The following is a 20,957-nucleotide window of genomic DNA, read 5'->3' on the forward strand; positions in this document are numbered from 1 at the left end:
GGTGGAGATTCCCATCCCTTGACCTGTTGGTCGACCAATTCTCTTGATACAGCCCAGGACATGGTTGGCTTTCTCACCTGTGAGTGCACATATCCATGTCTCTCCAATTTAGAGACAAGGATGTTGTGTGGGATAGTGTCAGATGCTTTGTACAAGTCCAGGTAGAGGAGGTCTGTTGGTCTTCCCTTATCCACCAATGCTTAACCCCATTGTAGAAGGCCACCAAACTTGTCAGGCTCGATTTGCCCTCAGTGAAGCTGTCACCAATCACCTCATTTTCTATGTACCATAGCATAGTTTCCAGGAGGATCATCTCCATGATCTTGCCAGGCACAGGGGTGAGGCTGACCAGTCTGTAGTACCTCAGGTCCTCCTTTTTCCCCTTTTTAAAAATGAGAGTTATGTTTCCCCTTTTCCAGACAGTGGGAAGCTGAATGCCACGACCCCTCAAATATGATGGATAGTAGCTTAGCCATTTCATCCACCAGTTCCCTCAGGACCCACAGATGCATCTCATCAGGTCCCATGGACTTGTGTGCCTTCATGTTCCTTAGATGGTCTTGAGCCTGATCTTCTCCTACAGTGGGCAGTTCTCCATTCTCCTGGTCCCCATCTTTGCCTTCTGAGACTTGGGCAGTGTGACTGGAGCACTTGCCAATGAAGACTGAGGCAAAAAAGTTGTTGAGTACCTCAGCCTTCTCATATCCTGGGTAGCCAGGTCTCCTGTTTCCTTCAGAAGATGGCACACATTCTCCCTACTCTTCCTTTTATCACCAATGTACCTATAGAAGCTTTTCTTGTGGGCCTTGATGTCCCTGGCCAGATTTAATTCTATCAGTGCTTTAGCTTTCCTAACCCGATATCTGGCTGCTCAGATAATTTCTCTGTATTCCTCCCAGGCTACCTGTCCTTGCTTCCACCCTCTCTAGGCTTCCCTTTTTCATTTGAGTTTGTCCAGGAGCTCCTTGTTCATCCAGGCAGGCCTCCTGACATTCTTACCTGACTTCCTCTGTTGGAATCCATTGCTCCTGAGTTTGGAGGAGGTGATCCTTGAATATTAACCAGCTTTATTAACCTGTGGTACTCTAACCAGCAGGACCCTGAAGAGGCCAAAATCTGCTCTCCTGAAGACCAGAGTAGCAAGCTTACTGTGTGCCCTCCTTGCTGCCCTAAGAATCTTGAACTCCACCCATTAATCATTGCCCAATGCTCCAATCTATCTAGATCCCACTTCAAGGCATCTTATCCCTCAAAAGAGGCAACAGCACCTCCCAGTTTGGTATCATCAGCAAAACTGCTAATGGTGCATTCAACTCCTGAATCTAGATCATTGATAAATATATTGAACAGAACTGGCCCTAGAATTGAACTCTGAGGAACACCACTGGTGACTGGTCACCAGTTAGATGGAGCCCCATTCACTACAACCCTTTGAGCTCTGCCCTTCAGCCAGTTCTTCATCCAGCACACCATGAACCTGCTCATCCCACAGTTGGACAAGTTGTCCAGAAGGATGCTGTGAGGAACAGTATCAAAAGCCTTACTAAAATCCAGAAAAACTACATCTGCCACCTTTCCCTCATCCACTAGATAGGTGACCTTAGCATAGAAGGCTATCAACTTAGTTAAACAGGACTTTCCCTTTGTGAACATGTGTTGACGGTGTCCGATCTATGTCAGTTCTGTTTAATATCTTTATCAATGATCTGATGAGGGATCACGTGCACCTTCAGTACATTTGCAGACGACACCAAGTTGGACAGGACTGTTGATCTGCTTGAGGGTAGGTAGGCTCTACAGAGGGGTCTGGACAGGCTGGATTGATGGGCATAGGCCAACTATAGGCAATTCAACTAAGTTAAGTACCAGGTCCTGCACTTGTGTCACAACAACCCCCTGCAATGCTACAGGCTTGGGGAGGAGTAGCTGGAAAGCTGCCCGGTGGAAAAGGACCTGGGGGTGTTGGTCAACAGCCAGCTGAATATGAGCCAGCAGTGTGCCCAGGTGGCCAAGAAGGCCAAGAGCATCCTGGCTTGTACCAGAAATAGCATGGCCAGCAGGACTAGGGAAGTGACTGTCCCCCTGTACTGGGCACTGGTGAGGTCACAACTCGAATACTGTGTTCAGTTTTGGGCGTCTCACTCCAGGGAAGACATTGAGGTGCTGGAGCATGTCCAGGGAAGGGCAGTGAAGCTGGTAAAGGGTCTAGAGCACAAGTCTTGTGAGGAGCGGCTGAGGGAACTGGGGTTGTTTAGCCTGGAGAAAAGGAGGCTCAGGGGACCTGAAAGGATCTTGTAGCAAGGTGGGTGTTGGTCTCTTCTCCCAGATAACAATCTATAGGACAGGAAGAAACAGCCTCAAGTTGTGCTGGAGGAGGTTTAAATTGGATATTAGGGGAAAATTTCTTCATCAAAAGGACTGTCAAGCATTGGGACAGGCTGCCCAGGGAAGTGGTTGAGTCACCATCCCTAGAGGCATTTAGAAGACATGTGGATGTGGCACTGAAGGACATGATTTACTGGCAATTTGGCAATCTTAGGTTTACAGTTGGACTCAAAGCTCTTAAAGGTCTTTTTCAACCTAAATGATTCTATCATGATTGCATAATTCTTTAAATGCTTTTCAATAGTATGCAGTATGACTTTCTCCATAATTTTTCCAGGAACTATGGTTAGACTAACAGATCTGTAGTTTCCTAGGTCTTCCCTCACCCCCTTCTTGTAAATTGGAATAACATTAGCTAGCTTCCAGTCAGCAGACCTTTGGGAGATTTTAGGGGGGTTTCCAGTTAGAGCAGATGTGCAAATCCCAGGTAAGACCTGCCAATGGACAGGCCAGCTGTGGATCTGCCTATAGATTTAACTGTGAAGATTAGATCTGGCCCTACCTTCAAGCTAAGAATGTGGTAACCAAGGATCAGCAGTCATGGGGCACTTGTGATGTAACACCCTTGCTCTTAAAGAAGAATAGACTTAGTAATGCACCTTGCTATTCATTCAGCTTGAATTCTTTCTCCTTTATTTTATTTATTTCTTATGTTGAATCACCCTTGGATTTCAGTTCTCTAATCTGCCTTCCTTATGATGGCAAAGACTATCACAGCTAACTATAACATGGAAGGAGTTGTATTAATTAACAATTGAAAGAGAAACTCTAAAATAATCATAAAATAAAGACTGATTATGATCGGTCTGAAAACCAAAATAGCTCTTTTGAACAGATTCACTGAAAAATGTCATGTGGCTAGCACTTTCGATAAAGTTCAAAACTACCACAGACATAAAGCACTAGTATACACAATGGTCTTGATTATGATGTGACAGTAATTGCCTCTTCTTCTATAACACACCTTCAGCTGAAGCCCATGTGGAAACAGAAATTCAATTACTGTGACAAATGCAGCTTGAAATAAGAGAATGTGGGTTACCTCATGTGCAGAATCTGGGGGATTAGATTCCAGACCATCTTTCTTAGTTTCTGCAGATTTCAGGATTTGACTCTTCTGGCACACCCTTTGTTGAATCTGCTCCACATCTTCTCTATATGACTGATTCTTGATATCACTAGGTTTCTCCTTTTAGTGTAAGAAAAATTAACGAAACAAGTAATCAAAAGTCTCCAATTAAACCTGCTGAGTAGTAATTACAGTGCTCAAGATGACAAAGTCACTAAGCCCATAATTTTATGTAGATGAGGAAAACCACAATTACATCTCATAATTTATTGTGGGCCAGGTTATGGCAAAGGAATCTATGTAGCAGAAGCATTGCCGTAAATTTGTTATAAATTATTAGAGAAATTGCAGTTTGCGAGTGTTCTTCCTCTGACCTACGCTCTTCATGTTTCTTTATTCTAAGAATGGACCTTGAACTGTGTACCCCTGGATGCATTTTTTAAAAGGTTTAGCTGTTTCCTGAGGCTCCAGTCCTGTGCTTGTACTATACACAGAGAGTCTGTGGTTAGACACCCAGCCAATTACCAGGCAGGATATTCTTGTGGGCAGCTCGGGGATTTGCTGTATGCACATGCTGAGATATTTGCTGACTATAAGTTCTGCCTAAGTTTGTTTATCATCTGGGGACAGATGAAATAAAACAGCCACCTACACAAAATAAAGAATGGCAAATCCTTACAGCAAGAACATGGTGGAGAGCACGGCACAGACCCATGCTGCATGGATATCTGAGCTAGTGGCTGCAAGTCAGATAGGCTATGTACTCAAAGTAGCCCATCTGCAACCCAGAATGAACAAATCTACTCCAATTCTCAGCAAGCTCATGAATGCACACTGTACTCCATATTGTCACAACAACACTGCTTTCAGCATCTGCCACAGTTTGCTAAAACTCGAAGTCTGAGAAGGTTCTGGCTGTCTTCTCTATAACACCCCTTCAGAGAGGGGATGACAGCAATGAGACCCCTTTTAACATTTTTATCTTCAACAAGAACTTAGTCTCTTCCCACTCATTATAGCTCCAGCTCCTAAACACTGCTCTAGTTTGTCCAAAAACCCCTTGTACCAAGGTGCACCAAACAGGACATAGCATTTCAAATGCAGCCTCATTTGTGCAAAGTAAATATATAAATAAGAAAATTAAATAAATGAGACTCAAGCAAAATAACAGCATTCAAGCAAAATGGTAAGAAGACTTCACAATATGTCCAGGTACAGGTGACTTGGAATGCAATATCCTCAGCAAACCACTTTGTGGCAGCCCGTGGTAGTGAAAAAAACCATCCCTCCATACTAATTTTAAGTGTACTGTAAAGGTTCAGACAGTTAACACATACTAAGTATACAGACAACAGGCAAAAATACCTCAGTGTAATGAGTTTTTAATATTTTTTTAAATTAGTAGTACCATCTCCACTGCAACTAAACTGGATACAAATACTCTGAAATTCAATCACTCTTGTGTATTCTCATGCCCAGTTACCTCTGCTAAATGGGTCTCCTTTCTTGTTTCATCACCTTCAATACCAACACCATCCTGATTTCTCTGTGGTTCTGCTTCACCACCCTGAACCGCCATGTCCAGAACGTCCTCCTGGACCCTATCGTGTTTGTCCATACCTGGGATCTCTTTATCGGCCTCTCCCTGATTTGAAAAATATAAAAAATTTACAACCAGTGAAAGTCACAGTCCAAAATCTAAGTTTACTAAGGAACACCCTACTCCACAAGTTGTCTACTCTATCTTCAGTTTAGCTTAATGAATGAAGAAAAAGGTTGAGGTAACCCAAAACTAGAGTCTCTTGGAAACGCCTGCTCAGATCAGTTTGCCGTATCAGGATCTTAATCACTATGAAACACAAACCAAACAGGAGTGAGTGCTCATGTGATTTTTAATACTGTCATAGAATATTCTGCTTTGATACATTTGGCAACTCTAACTATTGATCTTGCTCTTTCTCCAGAAATCCCAGCAGGGATGGTTTCCACTCTGATATTTTGATGGTCATCTCTCCCAGCTACTGTTACCACTTAGTGTCAGGTCAATGAGGGAGTTCTCTAAACTGTTGCCCTGGGGGCTTGTAGAGATCATCACATTGATCTCTTGCACACTTTAGATGTGCAAGGCTGAGGGGATGATTTGCAGAACATAGTTTATCAATTGTTTAATCAGGTAAGTAAAATATGTCCCTGTAAGACTAGATTTTAAGGAATTACATTTGCATTTCTAGTGAGCAGACACACACACACACACACATACGCACATATATACTGACATGTATTAGAATATATTTGTCAGGCACCTGAATGGTCTGTCCCAATCTGTCCTTGCTTTGACAGATACCCTGTAATGGGCTGTCTGACAATACACTGCTTTCCTTCAAAAGCAGATCATTCTGCTTGTCTTTCTCGGACATATTTCCATTTATATCTTGACCCTAAGAGAAACGATAGAAAAGAAAACCTACTTGTGTGACTGTAAACATTGTATTTTAACATTAAATCTCTGAATGGTAAAAATTATCTACAAAACCAAACAGGACAAACATTGCGCTGCAGACCTAAACAAGTCTTACTGGTTTAACAGAAGCTCTCCAAGTTCTTTGGCAGAGGTGCATCTGCAATTTTGTCAACCATACACCTTGTCCCTTTGTGTCCTCACCAAGGATACCTGCTCTAATTATGCGCCAGAGAAAGCTATACACAAGTTGTGTTTAAATGGAGAACTGCAGTTTTGAATAGACATTATTGGCTTGTTAACTTGTTAAAACAAGTTAGGGGAGTTCTTGTCCACATCTTTGATTTATACATATTTATTTACGGAAGGCTTAATTTCAATGAAATTAAGGTTGAAATATACAAAAGTCATCTGAGAGACAGATGCCTCTTTAACCAGTCTTCCTCTGCAATTACTGTCAACAAATATACTCACATCATGCATTTCCAAAGGCTCCTTTAACTCCACTGGTGTGTGGCTCTCTTCTGCAGCAACAGGAGTATCAGAAGTGATCTGTAACTCTCTCTTCAGCATTGTATCTGCTTTATCTTCCATTTGTATTTCATTACCAAACTCATCTTTTAACTCAAGGGCTTCACTGAAAATATTTTTCTCCTTTTCCTTGACATTTTCAAGTCTTTCTTCCAGACTCCTGTGTTTGATCTGAAGTGTTTCAATCTCATCCTTAATAAACTTCTGTCCTGGTGAAGAGGTGTTTTGTTTAATAGTTTCTGCTAAAACCAAAATCTTCTTTAACATGTCTTCACATCGACTAAGAGATCCTTGTTGTTCCTTTAAACACAAAGAAAACATTTTATTAAAAAGTACTTTCAGTCAATATACTTAATGCTAAGATCTGAAGTCAGTCACTAAAATCATAAATATCTGTTGTGAACAACAAACTGTGCTGAAAAGTACACACAGACCTATTTGCTGCAGGAAGCCAAATACTAAACCAGTAATTTTAGTCAGCCATTTTTATGAACAGAGAACACCTGAAGTTATGAGCATTACGGCAGTGATAAAATAATCAGATAGTATGCTGTGAGGTGCATGGTGACATTTACAAGTTCTGAACAGATAAACCCCTCACTCTCCTATTCCTTTTTACTTGTTAGAAGTATAACAAATTCTGGCAGAAGGGGAATTACAGTGATCCATATCTGTGCTATGGTTTCAGTTTTCAGTAGCTCTCTATGCTGACAGCTACAAGACTGTTACCCATTCTGCCAAAGAGCAAAAGAATGTCTAATTATGCATGAAGGACACTTCTCAAATTGAATTTGGCTCACAGACATTTCCACTCTGGTTAATTTAAAAACACCTACTAACACCAAATTTAATGATCTTTTTCCTCATTATGCCCAGAGAGGGAAAAAACACCCAACCAACCAAATTGGAAGAAGCCTGTGTGCTTGAGCTAGGACAATTGTACCCTCAGTTCAACTGACAGTAAAGGCCCACTCAGTGCATTAAGAGCAGTTTTAGGCCTACAATTATCTTGATAAAGGAACACCACAGATACTTTATATTTTAGAAAGGTTTCTTAGTTTTTCAGTTTGACACCATTAGCAGTTCTCTTTTATAAATGTGATGGTTTCTACAAGCCCCTAGGGCATGGACCCACTTTCTCCATGATGTAAAACCTGCAACATACCTGTGATTTCAATTGGCTTTGCTCAGCTGATGGTTGTTCCATTGCTGAACCTTCATGATCAGCAAGCTTCTCAGAGATAGTTTTCAGCTCAGTGCTCAGGCCTGTTACCATATCCTGAAACTGCTGGTGCTCTTGAACATGACTTTCCAATGTCTGCACTATTGCCTAGAAACCAAGGAGTTTCTAGGATTAGTTCACCATTAGTTCAAACAAATATAACTCATCTGCAGACTGTCACAGCTTTTCCAGGACTTCAGCAGCACAACAACTTGCTTCGTTTACCATAAAATATCCAGCTAACCACAGGTGCGCAAAAAAATCTTGCCCTCTTCCCAGCCCATCATGGACTCCACCATGAACTTCTAAATATACTTCTAAAATACTTCTAAATAGGGATATTTATACTTCTAAAAGGGATGTTTTCCATTCAAAACTGAGGAAAGACTAGATGCGAATGCCACATAGGGTGCAAATGCAATTTGTGCTAAACTGGGTGGAACTGGTAACAAATAAGATGAAGAAAAAAACTATTCAACCATCCTTCCAAAAGCAAGAAAACCCTACCATGTCTTGGTGATCATAGGAACAAATGCTTCATATTATAGCTATCTGAATCTGTTTATACAGGTACAAAATATTCTTCATGCTTACCTTGGTCTCATTTGTTTAAACATTTATCCCTCTACAAAGCAGAAGGTGGTGAAAAATATGAGTTTCTAGTGCTCTTTTTTCCCCACAGTGAAAGAGAGAGAGAGAGAGAGAGAGAGAGGGAGGAATTCCCTGCCCTTCTACAGAGGAACTTCCACCACTCCAGTTTTACCCATAAACTTCCCAGCTGATTTCTACAGGCAGACAGTGAGAACTGCAATCAACAGGCATACCAATAATCTCGTAAGGAAAGAGAGTGAGGTTCCGACCTGTAGCTGGCTGAGCAGATTTTCGTGTTGATGCTTTAATTCCAACCATTCCACCTTTGTGAAGCAGGGATCCCCAGTGTGACCCTGTAGGTGATCTTCCTGACTTTTCAGTTCATTAAATCGGGAAGTTAAGTCTTCTGCTTTCTGCAGGAGGTTGGCATAGTTTGTCAGCTGAGCTTGCTTCTCTTGCAAACCGGGCTGAAGGGCAAACCCAAACTCCTGTTGCTGTTTCTCCAGTTCAGTTAGAGCCAGCCTCAGATCTTTGCTTTGCTCATATTGCTCCCTGTTGAATTGGAGTTGCTCTTGAGGGCTAGGAAAAAATACTGTGTTTAATAGTATTTTTTTTTTTTAATTCATTAGCTAGAAAATGTCAAATTGTGGACAAGTCAACCAATAAAAAGAATTTGAGCATACTGTATACTTTTCATGTTTTAAATTACTGGTAAGCTTTAGACTGGAGTTTACAAGGTGATGAAAATGAAAAACACTGAAGTTACTGCTGCTAAACTGGGCTTAAATGCAGGACAAGGGACTAACCCTCTTAAACCTATACACGCAGTTTCTGGCATCTGAGATGTGATGTTCATGCTCTGTATTTTTCTGCTTTTCATTACAGCAGAAGTTCTGTTTAAAAACTACAATATGGCTATGAACCTGTTTTCCTTGACAACTTCTTATGACGGTCTCCTGAAAAGGAATGTTCTATGTTCTACAGATGCAGACAACAAAACCAGCATATGCAGTATGGGTCATGTTAGCACAATCCAGTGCCTGCTTTTCTGACCTTGCCACTAGATTTTGATTTGTGTGCTTTATAAGCATGAACACTGATCTGCTGCAGGTGAACACATCACATTTGTCCACAGGAAATTTGCAGCTAAGCATTGAGACAAAAGTAACATTTGTATGTTCACATTTAGAGATGAAGCACAGATATTTTCCAGATGGAACTTAAATGCCAATATTTGAAAATATGATCCCACATAAACACATCCAAATAAATAAAGTCTGGTTATAATTCTGTAAAGTACAGCAGGATAAATGAGGCCAAAACCAAAGCTTAAGTGTTTTGGTTTTTGCCCCTCAGGATTCGTATTTTTTGTCAAATGACAAATAAAGCATAGCCTCACATACGTTAGGTATTCTTGCTTCTTAAGTTCCCTACTCCGGCTTCACACTGCTGTCATTACCATGTCACATTTGTTATTCACAGGCCTGATCCTGCAAGGTCCTGAGAATTTCTTCAGACATGCTGAGCTCCTCAACTCCTGTCTTCAGCATACTGTGAAGAGGGTGCTCTGCATTCTGTTGTGTTGGATCTTATATAGCCAATGCTCTACCTTCCTGAACACCACTTGTGTTGCTTGTACTGAGTGCTCAGTAATAAGAAAAGACAAATGAATATTCTCAAAATACTTATTTTTAATAATTAATTCCTAGGACATTTTTTTAAAAAAGTATACAGTAGGCCTACTCTAGCTTCCATTGATCTCAACAGCAGTTACCAGTGATTTTACTGAAAGTCCATTCAAGGATATTACAGCAGACAAATACCTGGAAAACATCTGCATGCATAAAATCAAAACTTCAGTTTATGTTTCACAACACACCTGGCATCATCTGGCATGTTTTAAAGGATCAGTTTGGCTCTCAGACAGTTGCCACAGTGCCAATAACACTAAAGTGCCTCTGCTGACCTAACACTACCAGCTGTCACAGCCAAGAAAGACTGTTATAGAGCCAGAATAAATCAGGCTTTAAAAACTCTGCTTTAAAAACTCTACTTTAAAAATACCAGCCTCCTGGCTTTACCCCAAACTCTCTTCTGAAGCAGTACAAATCTTTTCAAAGGTAGATCCCACCTCTGCTGGGGGACCATGCCTGGGGTACAGAGCCCAGATCACATTGCAGGGAAGGGACACCGCAGTGGTTAAATCAGTGTGCCCTCACTGCACAGTCTAAGGAAACAAGGAGCATTAGGTGCACTTTTTTTTTTTTTTTTTTTTGATTGGATGAGATATTTTAGTAACAAAAAGGAATCTGAGGCAAGCTGGGCAGACCCTACCAGCTGTCCTGCTATCCCCCTTACACCTCCTGGCTACAGCCCCCACTTGATCGTTCAACCTAAACTGTGACGTGCCCCTCCACAATACTGCAGAAATATAAGTATTTTTGTAGATATCTTGTTCTGCCCCAAAGAACACAAATTCAATGGAACTGGTGCACAAAGAAGAGAAGAAAGTCAATATAGCAGTAAATGATCTGAACTGCTTCTTGGCAAATTTCACATTACCTTCTACATTCAGTGGCTAGCTGACAGGCGCTTTCCCACTTGATCTGGAGATCAGAAATAGTCTGCTGAACCAATGTCTTCTTATTTTTCTCATTTCTCATTAAAGTTTCTCCCAGAGCTACCATGTTCTGTATTTTGGCCTCTCCTGCATCTTTGAGGGCTGTGATTTCCTGTATTAAACAAGAAGCAAAAGCAGTACATAAACAATGATTTTTGGTACAAAATAAATGTTATTACCAATGATTTTTTTTCATACTTTGTACACTGCTGTTCAAGACAAAAGAATTCTCCTTCCAATATATCACAACTGATACATAAACCAGATAGATCATCTAGTTTCGGGAAGGCTGGGATATTGAGTCTGATTTATTAATTATTCTCTTCATAACAAAACCAATATTATTCTGACAAATAAAAAAATGTTCCAGATCTTAGGGAGAGATATTTGTCACAGTACTACCCCTTTCACGGAACAAAACATGTAAATCCCACCATCCTCATTTCTGGCTACTCTGGTAGGTGGCTTCCTAAGTAGTTAGACACCAAAGAGAACATTGGGGCCTGAGAAGCCCACCGAGGCAGTGGAGCAGCCCAGCACAGCAGCACTGCAGGACACTCGAGAAGCCACACACTTTGCAGAGGCTCCCCAGATGCCCCAGCTATGCTCCTGATCTCCCTTCTCCACCTTTGGAATAGGCCATAACGGGAAGGTGCATGGCCACCAGCACCTTATGAGTTCAGTGTTGCTCTACCCAGAGATGCAGGAGAGAATGTCACCATATGTGTGTAATAAACTATGCATAAACCCCAAAGAAAAACCCAAACACCCTCCTGTCCCCAAATAAGCCACAAACCCACAGACAATCAGTAGTGACAGTATCTTTTAGGAGGTACTGACTCATCAAGCATTCCTCCAGTATTAGCATGACCTGTGAAGTGGAAAAGGAATACATTTAACACAATACCTTTATCTGATTAATCCTTTCGTCTGATGGCAGCTCATTTTCCTGTGAAGTCAGGTTATTAACAGCCTCCTCAAGCTTTTTGATGCAGCAAGAAACATCCTGGGCAAGTTCTTCAAAATTTTGTCCTGCCACTGGAAGTCTCTCAGTATTCCCTGCCATTTCACTTACATGTGCTATCAGTGTCTGGTATCTACTAATAAGATCACTGGCTTCTGCAATGGTTTCACCTGTCAGCCCAGCCTCCCTCAAGGAATTTGTTAGCTGAGCCATGGAGTCAAATGGTTTTCTGAAAAACACAAAAAATTAATAAACATCTATTAGTTGTAACAACACGGAACAATCTTCTTTAGAAGACAGTTCTTAGAGACTAAAGAAAACAATACCTCTGCATTAACAATGTTTTATGGAAGTTTTCAAGTTTTGTCTCATCTTTTTTGGTCTCTTCTAGTTTTTCTTCCTGAGCAGTGAGCCATTCTTCCAAGACGGTGCTGCTTTCTTCAAGACTAAATAGAGTATAAAAACAGACATAGGTCAAAATGAGAGGCATTACATGACTAAACCCTGCTGACAGCAGTGTTTTGCTGAAAAAGTAACATAAATACCATGGACCTGATCAAGCACCTGATCAACTTTAAGCACAGGCTTAGTTTTAAGCATCTTGGTTTATGTCACTGAAACTATCCATGAGCACATACTCCCATATAACACTGAGTCTGCTACAGAGCAAAAAAACATGTGAAGCATACAACAAAACACTCACTACCCTTTATTAAAATACCATCTTTAATAAAAAGCAGAGTTGTTTGCCATTCACTATGGCTGTTTAATAATGAATCATTTTATATCACTTGTGATTAAAATGTCATAAACTACATTAGTTCCCCACCTACTGAGCTGCTGGAGAGAAGCACCAAGTTCCTTTTCCCGTTTCTGACATTTGGAGATCAATCTTTGTAGTTCTGCTTCTTGATCTCTTACACGGCTGTTAAGGTGGTTAACGCTTGCTTTGGGCAAATAATGCTTCACTTTATTCAATAAAGTTTTAACCTCTTGGATTTCTCTGTCTTTGCCTTCAGATGTTAGGAAGTGCTGAAAAAGAGCACAAACGAGATGCATTTGTCAAATTTGCTGTTGTATAATAGATATTAATGTTACAAGAGTTTTTCAACTCCTGTTATCTCGACTAATATTTTTTAAAGCAATTCCAGTTCCTGAAAAGAAATATACATTAATTCACAGTTTGATGACTATTCCTCTTGTAAATGGCAAAGTTATTGTTTGTAAAATAAGGAGAAAGTGAAGCAGACAACCTGGATTTTCTTCTCTAAAGTACAAATATACACAGAAGAACTAGGCAAGCAGCATTCAAATCTAACACTGGCATCACTGTGTCTTCCTCCTGCCACTTAACTGTGATTGATTGCTTCTTGCAGATGTGGCTTTTCCATCTCCTTTATGTTGATTCTGTCTGACTTAAGAAAAATCTGGATACAATGAAGTGAATGCAAATTTTTCCACATTTGAGTGCAATGGGGGTTGGAATTTCATTTTACTCTCTAAACAGTTGACATTCTACATCTTTGCACAGTGAAGTATGTGGTCAAGGTCCATTGATTTTCACTAACTACTGTCTGTCTCTCACTTGCCCAACAATGTCTTAACTTGAACACTGACACTCCATTTTATTTAAAGTTTTATTTTCATTCTACTTATTGTCCTAATGCTTTAAGCTACATAAAATGAGCCCCAAGTTACAAAACCACTCTAGGTGAATTCACTCCCAAGAATAGTCTCCTGTGTAAAAAAGTAAAACTTCAAGAACAATCAAGCTTTAGAAATTAGAACATTTTAATATTTTACCTTTAGCCTCTGCAGTCTTTCTTCCAGTATCAGTTTTGTTTCTGAGGGGTCAAAGCAATCCTTCAAAGACATCTGAGTGCTGCTGAACCAGTCATTAAAATTCTTGCACTGACCTGAAAAAAGATAAATTCCAATTTTCTTCATTAATTGCATTCTGTAAAAGAAAATCCTATTTAACATTAAGATTTCAGACCATTTGTAATTACATTTATCAGTGCTACTGTCAAAGGTTGTTTTTCACTACAGATCATATGACAGAGAATGTTGCAGTTCATACTTTGTTTTTATCCAGTATTAATAGACAATAAACTTACCTGTTCACTTAGCACAGTCTGCTATACATACCATTTTTAGTAAACAAGACCTAGATTAGCCTATGGGCAACTTTTCTCACTTCCACACAAAAAAACATTACTCAAAAAGTATTTGAAGATGAGACAACCTTTGGGTCTAATTCTGCACCTGCACAATTCCATATCTGCATAAAACAAAAAAGAACTAATATTGCTATTCATTCTCATAACTAGGATTGACTGGAAAATGACTGGAAAAAATTAAAACATTTGATTGCTGTATTTTTAAATGAAATGTTCTGATACTTGTTCTTGAATCATTCTTTGTACTTCTTTTACCTATTTTTTAAAATGGAAAAATAAGAAACAAATCCTTTGATTCAAACTGAGTGGTTCATTGGACTTAAAAGCCATTTTTATCCAAATCTTTACCATGTTCAGAACTCTGAAGCAGTTTCAGACATGAAACCAAAAAGAAATTAATTGCATAACCTTTACGTGATTATGATAGTCAATACAAACCTATAAATGTACATAAATGTAAAATGTGTTTGCTTACGGTTCAGAACACCAATAAAGTGGTCTTGAAACACATGCTTCTTCTTGTTAAATAAATCAGTGACACATTTAAGCTGCTTATTTAATTCATCCACATCAGGACAATCCGTCTCTTCTTGGAGTAATGTCACATGGTGTTCTTGTTGCAGAATTTTCTGGTGTATCTCCTAAAGTTAAGAAAAAGGACACCTGTTAATAAGAAAACTCTGAAGTGCAAGCAGGAGTTCACTGTACAGAGCTGCTTTAGTACAAACTAGAGTTTTGCAAAAGGGTTTGGTCCTGCCTACATGTCAAAGTAATTTCTTAAAGTATATTGGCATTAACAAGCAATCAGTAGGTAGATATGAGCACTAGAATCTCCTTGAGCAGTGCGTATACATCTGTAGGCATACTCACACATACTCACTCATGCACGTTTTGGTATCACACAGAAGAGATATGTAAAGTGCACAGTAATATAGTATGTTCCAGAGCATATAATACCTAGAAGCTACAATGCCTTAGCTGCCAAAGGCACTATTCCACCCCTAAATCCCTTATCTATATATCAAGTCCCTGTGGGTTGAGAGATAACTTAGAGGGAGCTGGGAGAATAAATTAAAAGCTATATCTTTCTTCTGATACCTGTGATTTCACTACCCCAGACACTAGTGATCTGACACCCAGAATGTGCATAATCCATTCACTGCTCAACAGGAGGTTGAAATCTTGCCTGCCTTGAACATCTATGCAGGAAGCAGCTCTTACTCCAACTCTCCCCCTGGTGCAAAGAGGATGATAAGTTGGCTGAAATTGCCTGCTGGGAGCTCCCCTTGCAAGCAAGCTCAGGTAGCACAAAGGCAACCTCTGTACCCAGTCTTGGAAAAGATATAACCCAGCACCCCCAACTACTGCTTCAACATACCTTGGATGCTATGCTGTTGTGCCTATCACTAACCATTTCCAATAGCTGCAAGGGTTAACTAACTATATCTGATAGCATTCACTGAAAACAGGCTTTTATTTCATGTTTCCGGCAGCTTAAGGAAATATTCAAGCCAGGCTCTTCAGTTGAGTTATTCTACAACTTACACAGGAGAAACACTTAATGAGGACTTGTCCAGGAGAAAAATAATGAACAAAACTATAAAAGATGTGTAATTTGTGACACAGTACCTCTAATTTAGTAAAGATCTCTAAGGTGTCAGAAGGAGATAAAGCTTTTAAAAGTGATTCAGTCATTCCAATCTGTGTCTTGGCCAGATCAAGGTCTCCTTTTAGTTCTGCTGTATTTACGCTGAGTTCACTGGTCCTCTGCTTCATTGACAAGAGCTCCTTTATTAGCTCCATTTTTTGCACAACAGATGATCTGATGACCTTAAAATTGGAAACAAACATATGTAAGAAATTATACTGCATTGATTTCCTAGAATAGTACAGAACTCCATGACTGACATAAAAGGCAATGAAATGAACTGAGGTCCAGATGTTTCAATTACAGTTTGTTCCAGTTTCTTTCCCTTCTACTCCTCAAACTGGAAAATAATAGTATCTAAACCCAGCTTTTCTGGGGAGGAGTGATCTCAGTTCATCTTTATTAGCAATGCATTTACCGGTGCTGCTCTACTAACAAATTTATTTGTCAGTCTACTCCCAGCTGGATAAAGGCCTTACATGTGCTTCAGCTACCATGAAAAGGAGGATGCCAGCTCTCTCTGTAACACACCTCTCTGCAGTGATCCCATCGCGGCAAATTCCCCACACTGATCCAAAAAACAGGAAAAGACAGCAGAGAGCTGGGGAGCTCTGGCTGGAGACTAGTCACTAAGGAGCAAGGGGTGTTTAACCTCATCCTTAAGGCTTCCACAGATCTGTATGAGACAGTAACTCAACAGGATCATGGCCACATGCTGAAACATGACCTCAGGGGGCTCAGGGCATCTGGTGCACCCAAGGAGCAGCGTGACATAGTACAAGGTTGCTGAGACCTTTCCTAAGCTCCTTAGATCACTTCACCCAGTGAAACTCCTCTGTATTCACTGCCTGCTGAGGATAAACCCACAAATAGCCAAACCAGGTCAAGCTCAAGGTGCATCTCACAGACTGGGAGCAGATGTTCAGGAAACTGATCAAGGTAGGTTAACATGGTCTCAAACACTACAGGAGGATTTGTTCTTTGTTTTGTGAAATTAACATGAAAAGATTAAGATTTCCTTTTGATATCCCAAAGGAAAACATCACAGTAAACACCACTCTATGCAAATAGCTACAAACTAACAAGCTACATTAAGCTGTATCCAGGTAAAGATACAGTTTAAAATAGACAGTCAGCATGTTATGTTGCTGGGATCCCCAAAGGGATGACAAAGTCTGTTGTGCCTTGTTCATGGCCAACAGCCAAAAGCCAGATATCACTGATACTGGCCTCTTTCAGCTGGCCTACAAAACAGTTGGGTCAGGTCCAAGTCCCTAAAAGGCACAAGACTGAGAGAGACCTTTGTGTTTAAAATGATAGGTTTGGTTCTAACAGCTTGAGAAAGACAAGTGAAATGTCACTGCTAATAGCCAACAAAATGCCTTCAATTCTCTTTGGGTAGATTTAAGTCAAACCAAGAAATGATTGTGGCAAAGATGATAGGAAGAAGCAGGAATGCAGTAATGAGTACTGGTGTATCAGCTATAAAAGCTTCTTCGTACCTGTAGCTCCAGTGGAGGTTCATTACTATTTAGAAGTTCTTCTATCTCAGCCACTGTGTTGTCAAATTTCTGGAGTTTTTGCTCTTGGACTCGTAAGCATGCCTGAAGGTGGAAAAAACACATTGTTAACTGTGTTTCCCCCCAAGCTAAGTTTCCATGTGTCTGTTAGAAAATTTTATTACTAATATTCTGCATTTTGGCATATAGACCTCCCATAACTAGTCCATTTCCTGATTTTTATTTTAGTAATTTAGACCTTTTTTTTTTTTTTTTTTTTTTTTTTTACACTCTATGTTTCTCAGGAAAAGAGTTGTTAATGCAAATCTGACATAAAATCAACAATCTTAGTTGTTTTACTTCTATATTAACCCAAGTAAATTTGCAGGAAAATAATCTTAATTTTGTATTTATTTCTTGCTGCTTCTACTAAAAAGGAATATTCTCAGATGTTATAGACTTAAAGTCAAGAATTGGCATCCTGATGACGCACTTTGGTAGAGATGTAATAAAACACAACACATGCTGTAAGCACTTTTTTAACGTAAAACCTTTGTATATGAAAACACCTCTACTCATGTGAAAGGATTTTAGAACAAGCCAGTAATAGGAAAGTAAAATACTTATGAAGCAGGATATATCTAAAATAGTCATAATGTCTCATATTCCTATATTGATCTTTCAAACTCCCTCAGGACAAAGTATCTACAGTCTCTGTAGTAATCATCAAAACTCATTCACATGCTACTGACCTTGAAAGAGCTCCCTTTTGCACATCGACTACAGGGGAAAGCAGAACTTTTCTCACATTATTTATACTGAAATTATCTTTAAATATACAGTCAATCATTACTATGTTCTTTTGTGACAGGCTTCTTGAAAGCACATGCACCAGTACTTTGCTGGGCAGTCACAAAGGACCCTGGGTTTCCACCCTATGTAACATGATACACATTGCAACAACTGGGTTTTTTTTTTTTTTGTAATTAACATTAATGTAGAGACATTTTAGGATCAACAACAAATGAAATAATAATAAATAGATAAAAGATCCTGACACCCTCTGCACTTAAAATCATTTTACAAAACTCAGTGCACTGAGTTCAGTTTTCTCTCCTTCTATTCTGCTTTTATAGTAGTTCATGGGAAATATGGTTTCTCTCTCCTTTGCCCTCTCCTACCCTCTCTTTTAAGAATTATTCTCTCACATGGGAGCAGCAGAATAACCTTAGTGCAGCCACCTCCAGCACAGTCCTTCCTTAAGATGCAGTTGCCAGCTGGTCTATTTTTACTGGAGCCCTCAGGGACTTGAACTACCCCAGGTAAATTCTAATAATACAATGGTAAAGGTACTAATAATGTGACAAACTATCCACCTCTGCATACTATGTATACTACTGTTTCACTGGGAAGATCTATATACAAAGAACACCTTGGCTTTTCACTGCTCTGCAAATTAAAACAAATGAGCAGCACTAACAGTAGCAGTAATGCTGCAAATAAGCACAATAAAAACCAGGGCATTTGTAGCACGTAAACACTGAGAAAGAACTGCCTGCATATTTTCAAACAAGCGGATATGGGATATATTTATGTGCCAACCCCACTCAAGCAGGAAATTATTTTTGTTTACTAGATGCTGGCTGTAACTACAACAAAGCAGCACAGCTGGTTGATTATGGCCCTAAAGGTGAAATTAAAATATTTACCCCCGTATGTGAGGCTCTTCAATGGCACAGAAATAGTGCACGTGTTTTTACACCCAACTGCACTCTGATAGCAAGAGTTAATGCTATAATCTGTGTGAAAGGGGCACAGGCAGCCTGTCTCTGCTGATGTCTGCCTGCGTGCAGCTGCTGTAGACCCTTAGCAGCCAGCCCCTATTAAGGCTGCATTAAGTTACACTGGGGAGCACACCGGGACAAGGATCGCAGGAGCAAATAAGCCACCTCTGCAAACTCTCCCTGAACTGTGCATTGCCCAGCCATTTCTGAGGCTCCAGTGTCTTTACTGATAGGCAACTTCTAACCAGAAGACTAATTATTAGCCTATAGACACTCTCTTCCCTTTCTTGTCTAGGCACAAGGAAATATGTGCACCCTGTATTCTAGACTACAAGCTTTCTAGGCCTTGTCTTTGCTGTATGTTTGTACAGCACAAAGGAATGAGGGGGCTTTTGTAGTCTGAAGCAGCATTTGCAGTGTTACATTAATTTAAAACCCTTTAGTATACATATATGCTATCTATTTATTAGCTTCCAAGACCTGTATCCCCAATACATTATGAAATATCTTTAGTGAAACTATTCGTGCAGATTCAATTGCAAATGATAGAACTTCCTCTGCTTTTGCAGTGCTAGTATTTCTATGCGATGTGCATGTTTATATTCCAAAGTCCATATCACTGCAGTATAAGTTAAGGGTAAAAAATTTCAATTCAAATTACCTTCAACTGGGTAAGATCCTCTTCAGTCAGACATTGGTCTTCTGCATTCTTAAGTTCTGCATTTGCCCAAGTGTCAATCGTGCCAGATAAACTAAGAAGTTTGTCCCACAAAGCTTGAGCTCTTCCCAAATTATCACAGTAGTTTTCAGTCTTTTCATTGATCTACCATGAGATTTATATACAGAAAACACACACAGATTTAAAAAATGTTGAGTTATATTCTAAAAGAAAATGCAGTATAATAAAATCTGAGTAAGATGAAACCACCCATAAAAACAAGTGCAGCGAGGAAAAATAAAAATCTCATGTGTCTTCACAGTGAACTGGTCATGGAGAAGATATTTAAATCCCTGCCACACGTCGCCAAACATACCAATCACAACGGCAGCTTGCCAGTTTTAAGGCAGGTTTAGGAAGGAGCCTTGCTCATTAATGTTTATCTACTCTCAGTAAATACCATCTAATCTCAGTATTGATGCACTGCTTAGATCAACAGTGGCAAACGTTTCTCACCAAAAGCACCAGCGCTGTAATTCTCCAGATTGTCTCCAAAGTCTAAATCCACAGAAGTTGTTACAGAAGCTTACATATTCAGGAGGAAAGCAAAAATATCGCCTTTCTGCACTTCTTAGAATTATTTATTGTCAAGGAGTGCCCATGATATAAACTACCTGAGAGATCAGAAACATTACGCCAGTAGACACTCTGCAAGCTTTCCTGTGGTAAACACTTGGATTTATCTCTTAAGAATCTTTGCCATATTGTACTTAATTTATTCCAAATATTACACATCCGTCAGAATCAATCACTATAATGCATAACAGATAAGACCACCCTGATAATTTACTTTTTACATACATCCAGCCATCTGTCCACAATAATGTTAGCCTCATTCTCGAACGGAGGCTCCTCAAAGCTTCTCATTTTATTGAGCTGGAATTGAAGGTTTTTGCAGATCTGATTTATTTTGTCTACATCTTCTGAGTGATCATTAAATTCCTCTTTTGCCTCTTCAATCTGTGAAAAAGACCAAATGGATATTTACAACCATGTTTACTTATGACTGTTTATTCAGGAAAACATTTTTAACTGACATGCTGTTCTTTTTAGTTTAGAAAAGCAACAGAATTATACAAAATAGATTATTTTATATAATATGATGAGACTGGGAATGTACCCTATGTTCTTATATCCCTGTCATTCTGATAGGAACATTTTGTTGTTAGAAATCCATACCATTCTGTTATTGGCTGCAAAACAGCTGGGTGGGAACTATGGATGATATATTTCTAAGAAAGACAAAACCACAGTTTGCTTTAAAAGTCATAATCGCAAGATCCAAGGG

At 39.7% G+C, this 20,957-nt stretch overlaps 1 protein-coding gene across 7 annotated transcripts in view; it reads right to left on the bottom strand.

Annotated features, from left to right (window-relative positions):
* The window catches only part of SYNE2 (spectrin repeat containing nuclear envelope protein 2), a 196,589-nt gene that overhangs the window by 118,387 nt on the left and 57,245 nt on the right, over positions 1-20,957 (bottom strand). For 5 of the 7 annotated variants that reach the window (XM_026849688.1, XM_026849685.1, XM_026849686.1 and 2 more), the window contains exons 32-47: positions 20,471-20,629; positions 19,613-19,774; positions 17,171-17,272; positions 15,650-15,850; positions 14,496-14,661; positions 13,644-13,756; positions 12,670-12,872; positions 12,167-12,286; positions 11,784-12,069; positions 10,819-10,988; positions 8,526-8,835; positions 7,609-7,773; positions 6,387-6,743; positions 5,758-5,892; positions 4,938-5,099; positions 3,428-3,574 (exon numbers count right to left, since the gene is read on the bottom strand). In XM_026849688.1, coding sequence (XP_026705489.1) covers positions 3,428-3,574; positions 4,938-5,099; positions 5,758-5,892; positions 6,387-6,743; positions 7,609-7,773; positions 8,526-8,835; positions 10,819-10,988; positions 11,784-12,069; positions 12,167-12,286; positions 12,670-12,872; positions 13,644-13,756; positions 14,496-14,661; positions 15,650-15,850; positions 17,171-17,272; positions 19,613-19,774; positions 20,471-20,629 — 2,958 coding nt within the window. The remainder of the gene's footprint in view (positions 1-3,427; positions 3,575-4,937; positions 5,100-5,757; positions 5,893-6,386; positions 6,744-7,608; positions 7,774-8,525; positions 8,836-10,818; positions 10,989-11,783; positions 12,070-12,166; positions 12,287-12,669; positions 12,873-13,643; positions 13,757-14,495; positions 14,662-15,649; positions 15,851-17,170; positions 17,273-19,612; positions 19,775-20,470; positions 20,630-20,957) is intronic. The other 2 variants (XM_026849689.1, XM_026849690.1) reach the window with 2 other exon arrangements.

Source organism: Athene cunicularia (genome assembly GCF_003259725.1).
Source record: "Athene cunicularia isolate RWA chromosome 5 unlocalized genomic scaffold, athCun1 chr5_part1, whole genome shotgun sequence".
Classification (NCBI taxonomy): domain Eukaryota; kingdom Metazoa; phylum Chordata; class Aves; order Strigiformes; family Strigidae; genus Athene; species Athene cunicularia.